The following is a 6,403-nucleotide window of genomic DNA, read 5'->3' as shown; positions in this document are numbered from 1 at the left end:
TCTGCCATATCATGTCGCTATGGATAACAAATACAATAACTTACATGAAACTAGGAATTACGCATTACCTGACCCTTTTTATAATGTTAAAATCCAAAGCCAAGTTTCTAGGCAAATAAGTTCAAAGATAATATGAACTCCCTCGGAATTCGTACCCAATTTTCTGCTGTGGAACAAAGCAGCTACCTAATCAAGTTCGTTTCAAATTGCAATGCTTTGCTAGACCTGTTGTTACTTGGCTTGTCCGAGAGTTAAATGAACGACATGAGTTTGAACACCTGGGCACTTATCCTATGTTCCCAACACCACACCTATCATTCATCATGGCGTCAAATATGTCCATCATATCCCTCACTATGTGACACAGAGGCTGACTTAACATTGCTGGCTGATGTGAGTAAAAGCACTGTATTTACAATGCATGCATACTCATATTAAAGTCCCACTGCTGAAATTGTTATGGGATTAGACGAGAGTTGAACCATTTATATAATACTATATTTTTATGCAAATTATATGAATGGCTGGTGCTACGAGTAGGGTAAGGATATGCTTACCCTTTTCGCGAACACCTGGTGTCATCACTGATTTTCGTGGTACATGCATTTAACTCCCACAGCTATTTGCCGACAGTAATTTACTGTCAAATATCTATATAGAGACTTCACTCGAGCCATACATAATTGTGGAGAGAGGTTTTGTCACTCTGATTCTTTATGCATAGATCTTAACATAAAACAGATGAGGCTGTCTCACTGGTCTCTATCATGGCTAGTTCAGGTGACAAATCAGAGGAAGGGAATTGGCTAATTGACAATTAATGAACAATGTCATATATATATACCTGAAGGTTCAAGTAAACTTTTCTATAAGGACGTTCAGGATTTCACATTCTGTTTTCTCAGTAAACTTCAGATGACATTTTCGTTGATGGTTCCAGGATGTACTTTTGCTGTTATTGATTTCGCATGTAAGATGTACAGTGGTAACGGTATATGTTACATGACGTCCATATACATAAGTCAACAGGTCTACCTTGGTTGTGTCGATCAGTAGTCGTGCATTCGTACCCAGCTGTGTGTGGTCGGTAGTTGGTGTATCTTCTGTGCAGACTTGAAGATGACTCCACTGTGTTCAGGGGTGTTTCGGGAGCTGTTCCTGGTGTCAGCAGCTGTTCACTCAATGTTAGGACTGGTAACATCCAGCATCAAACAAAGTGAAGTTCAAACAACAGAGAAGGAGACGGAGCGTTCTGCTATTATCAGGAACATTGGCATCAAATACCTCAAAATAAAATACATGGAATCTGGCGGCTGTTTGGGATACGAATTCAGTAATGAAACGTTAACTTGTCGTCTACGACTTGGTGAATCGAATCCAATTGAGAAGAATGAAGGATTTATTGTTCTTCAAAAGAATCATTCAGATGTAAGTTGATTTTATCTGTAAATATATTTACCCTGTTTAAGTGAGTGAGTGAGTATGGTTTTACACTGCTTTAGCAATAATCCAGCAATATCACAGCGGGGGACACCGGGAATGGGCTTCACATATTGTAGCCATGTCGGGAATCGAACCCGGGTCTTCTGCGTGACGAGCGAACGCTTTAATCACTAGTATATCCGACCAACCCACCCTATTTAAGAATGTAGGTGAATTTACTCATTTGGTTTAATTCCATTCCAGAAAATATTTCCTTATGTAATTACATCATATTGAAGAACAAACATTAAGTACATAAAAATGTATTCTATATCGGTTTAAACTCAATTTACGTTACATGAATTAAAAGTAATTTACTGTCAAATATCAAGAGTGAATGAAATGTGTTTTACTCCGCATTTGGCAACAGTTCATTCATATCACAAATCGAGGAAACCAGAAATGATCTTCACACATTGTACCGTGTCTTCAGCAAACAAACTTTTGACCACAATGCTACCCAACCAGCCACTAAATATATATACTAACGGAAACATGTAACTGTGTTTCATATAAAGTGATGTAAATGTTATGTTATAAAAAACAACAACATAATATTGGTCATCGGTGGGATCAAAGTGACTGACAAAACCCATACCTGTTAACAGGGTGTTGTGAGAACTCAATTAGCACTGTCAATAACGGGAGCGACCACCATTTGCCTTGATGCAGGCAAGGCAGCGGCGGCGCATTGAAGACAATAGATTGTTGAAACAGCCTGGGAGATGTTGTTCCAAATGGCAACCAAAGATTGGCCCAATTAAGTAGCCTTACAGACTGGTTCTGGTTTTGTTGTGTACGTTGCTCCATCTCATCCTGCATGTCCTATGTGGGAGTTGTCTGGAGATACAAACAAGAATGGCAAACGTTTGTTACAACAAGTGGAACGGTTAGTGGTGGTGGAGTTGTGGGTGGCTGGGATGTTTGTGGGGAAGGCGATGCTGCTTCAACGTGACGCTAAATCCACAAGGGGTAGAACATGATCTCGAACGATTTCGTCCCGGTAGCGTACGTCATTCGAATTGCCATTTATAATGACGTTATGTTCTCCCAAGAGTTCTGATATGAGCCCATTCCATTACACTTCCACCCCCAAACAGGCGACGTTGAGTAATGCAAGCTAAAACGTTCTCCTGGACGCCTGTAGACCCTTGCACGATCATCAGACCTGTTCAGATTAAACCTGGACATCATCAGTATACTGTCCCAGTCCTGATTCTGAACCTCAGATGTCTACACCAAGCTAGGCTTGGCTGACGGTGACGTAGAACCAATCTACGGCGTATCAACAACTTGCGTACGGTTCTGCCACTAACCAGGCTTAACCCAGAGACTGTCTGAGCTGTTAATGTGGCAGTTTCGTATCGATTCCGTAGATGCTACAACCGAATACGGTTGTCTTGTGGGCGTGACGTCACGTGTTTGTACATAACGTATCTACATGTTGCTGATAATGTCAACAAATGGATAATACTGTGTTTTGATGAACTTAAAAATATCTGGCAGCTTCGTTTTGTCCCATAACCCAGACATTGCCTTACAAAAAGGTTTTCCTGAACACCTGGTACCTAAAATATCACTGTGTGCTATTCAGGTGAACAAGAAACACGTGTGTGAGTATCATGCCCCCAACGAACATGCAAACATTAATATTGTGCTCCGTGCATGATCATGCACGTGCACATTGTGTATCACGACTTTAAAGTCGGGAAGATATCTTCATGAACATATATTACAAGATAAATTATTTCATTTCAGAATAACTATATTTTTTATTGAACTGAATGTGAAGCACAGTTGCATTTTTTCGTCAGTATATATCTAGAAAGACAACGTCAAGTGAAAATTAATGCATGTGTGACGGGTACCACCGGTGGGTCAGGATACGTTCATCTTCTTCGCTTTCTTTATCACTATGTCATAGTGATTCATAAACACATGTTCATTCTTTACGCAGAGATTCCATATGAATATGGAACGAGTTTTGCCGCTTTTATTGTTATTCAACTAGGACAAAAGACCGATGCTTCTCAAGAACTGACAGAGCATAACACAGTGTGCTACTTTGGAGGAGAAATTCGCGAACACACAGTTGACAGTTTGCTTCTGTTTAAAGGTACCCGCTGGTCCCTGCACAGACATGTCTTGCAGTCTCGGTTCTAGGTGTATAGTGAGTCGATCTGGAAAAGCTGTCTGTGTAAAAGGTAATAGCCTTTAACTTATCCTTTGTCTGTTTTCAAGTCCTTTTTTACTTAAGGGTTGGAGTGGGAATAGACATTGTATAAAATATCTGTCGAGTTTAACTGGATTTCAATTTTCCTGAATTTGAGACAATTTTTTGAAATTGTTTTTGAATATGATGTTGATGGGCCAAAATTTTATTTCTCATTTTAGGGCAAATATTTGTATGTCTACAAAAAGAAACAATACCTCCCAAGAAATATCCCCAATCCACCAAAAGAATGTTTAGACTGTGAGATAAGGAAACTATCTATTGAATTAACCTTGATTTCCAACTTTCCTAAATTATATTTGAGATGTCAGAAATTATGGTGGGATATGTTTTTATGTTTATGTAAAGCAGTTTTTGAAAAAGCAATTATTTGTTCAATTCTGTGATGAAACAAATGTGCTTTAGAATGTAAACATAAATAGTACCGGTACTTCTTCACTAGCTGTGGTGACACAAATCTCATTAAACATATTTCCAGATAGGGAGAAGTTCTATCCTTCGAGATCTCAACAGCAGCAACGAGATCAGAAGAAAAAATCTGGAGACAACATACTCCATGAAGCCTGCAGGGAGGGTGATCTTAGCCGAGTGCAGCACATCTTAACTGAAGGTCATGTTGACCTCATCAGTAGAGAGAAGGAGCACGGGAAGACACCATTGATGTTGGCAGCACGCTGGGGAAAAAGAGACGTGTTTGACTTAGTCGTGAGTAAAGGAGGCATTGCTTCACTGGTGGATATAAATGGTGATAACATCCTACATTTGGCCTGTCTTGGAGGACATGTGGAGATGGTGAAGTACATCCTCTCACAGAACATTGTTGATATCAACAGCAGAGGAGTATACGAGAGGACACCATTGATGTTTGCAGCAACTGAGGGTCATAGAGACGTGTTTGACTTAGTCATGAGTATAGGAGGCAATGCTTCACTGGTGGATATAAATGGTGATAACATCCTACATTTGGCCTGTCTTGGAGGATATGTGGAGATTGTGAAGTACATCCTATCACAGAACATTGCGGACATCAACAGTCGAGGGTTATACGGGAGGACACTATTGATGTTTGCAGCAACTGAGGGTCATAGAGACGTCTTTGACTTAGTCATGAGTAAAGTAGGCAATGCTTCACTTGTGGATATAAATGGTTATAAAATCCTACATTTGGCCTGCCTTAGAGGACATGTGGAGATGGTGAAATACATCCTCTCACAGAAGATTGTGGACATCAACGGTAGAGGGATGTATGGGAGGACACCATTGATGTTTGCAGCAACTGAGGGGCATAGAGACGTGTTTGACTTAGTCATGAGTAAAGGAGGTGATGTGTCTGCAGTTGATCGTAATGGTGATAACATCCTACATGTGGCCTGCATTGAAGGACATGTGGAGATGGTAAAGTACATCCTCTAACAGAACATTGCGGAAATCAACAGTCGAGGGTTATACGGGAGGACACCATTGATGTTTGCAGCAACTAAGGGACATAAAGACGTCTTTGATTTAGTCATGAGTACAGGAGGCGATGCTTCACTTGTGGATATAAATGATATATTGTATACGTGTTATCTTTACATCAACACATATTGTACACATGGTACCTTAAATAAACACATATTATACCACATCTACCACACATGCTACATAGCGTATATGAGTTACCGGTGCTTCAACAATATGTTACACAGTGTAAACGTGTTATTTACGCACCAATACACTGTTACCCGTGGTAATCCGTTCATCAAAGCGTGCTGTACATATCGTACGTGCGTTCCCCCTATATCAACACCTTCGTGTGGATCCCCTGGTATAAGTTGTTGTACAATTAACTATGCTGGAGGCAAGATGCTACTTTGTGGATCGGACTGGTCCGATTAGTCAGACGTCGTTGATGGGTCAATTTGCCCCGATGACGCGGGTCGCTTCATATAATATCAGTCACTGGATTGTCTAGTCCAGACTCGAATATTTACAGACCTACGTCATATGTCTGGAACAATGCTGAGTGCGACGTTAAAATACAAACAAACAAACAGCCAGTGTTGTTGAGGTAACCAACTTTCATAGTTGTGCAGGTCTCAGGCGTTTATCACTTGGGTGAAACCAACGAGCAGGGGTATTGTGTGGATAAACATAATTAGGGCGAATCTGATATTATAAGAGCATGCACTTATGTAGCGACGTGCATGCTCGTGTGTGTGTGTGTGTGTATACCATGCCGCAGTTTAACATGAATGCCCCACTGAGACACAGTATAATGACTCCGAACAGACCAGTCCTTGTTTCACCCCTTCATGCCGAGCGAAAGACAGGGTAACAACAGGTACTATCTTCTAACGTCTTTTTACATGACGCGGGATCGAACCCTAGGTCTTACGCTCTCCTGGCGGACGCTCTACCACAAGACCACGGGGGCTGTTTGTAGGTGTTCGTAATTAAGCATTATAATGAAAGCTTGGAGCAGTTGTGATGTGATGATTTAACATTATCTCCGCAAACCCACGAGTAGCTGAGCCTGTGTTAAAGGTCTACTTCGATGTATCACCCAACGTGAAATGGCATGATGTAATTTATTTTATAGCGACTGAATAAGGTGAACATTATCTTGAAATACTCTCTCCACATATATCAACAATAACACACTGATAAAACCGTAAATCAGTAAAGCATAGAAATAGGAAAGAGGAT

General features: G+C 40.6%; 1 protein-coding gene across 1 annotated transcript; it reads left to right on the top strand.

Moving 5' to 3' along the window:
* The first annotated feature begins 1,119 nt into the window (after positions 1 to 1,119).
* On the top strand, positions 1,120 to 5,128 carry LOC139457166 (ankyrin repeat domain-containing protein 50-like). Its single transcript, XM_071238590.1, has 2 exons — positions 1,120 to 1,333; positions 4,194 to 5,128. Exons 1-2 carry the CDS (start codon positions 1,120 to 1,122, stop codon positions 5,126 to 5,128), a joined length of 1,149 nt encoding a protein of 382 aa, XP_071094691.1.
* Positions 5,129 to 6,403: the final 1,275 nt, after the last annotated feature.

The sequence above is a fragment of the Haliotis cracherodii genome, unplaced genomic scaffold (genome assembly GCF_022045235.1).
Source record: "Haliotis cracherodii isolate W230 unplaced genomic scaffold, xgHalCrac1.p SCAF_12, whole genome shotgun sequence".
NCBI classification, from domain to species: domain Eukaryota; kingdom Metazoa; phylum Mollusca; class Gastropoda; order Lepetellida; family Haliotidae; genus Haliotis; species Haliotis cracherodii.
The sequence above is the reverse complement of the archived record's forward strand: the minus strand, read 5'-3'. Positions and strand labels throughout refer to the sequence as shown.

Excerpts from the sequence above, each read along its gene's own strand:
- LOC139457166 (XM_071238590.1), top strand. The coding sequence starts at position 1,120 with ATGACTCCACTGTGTTCAGGGGTGTTTCGGGAGCTGTTCCTGGTGTCA. Across the intron at positions 1,334-4,193 it reads CTGTTTGGGATACGAATTCA|ATAGGGAGAAGTTCTATCCT; the intron begins GTAATGAAACGT and ends ACATATTTCCAG.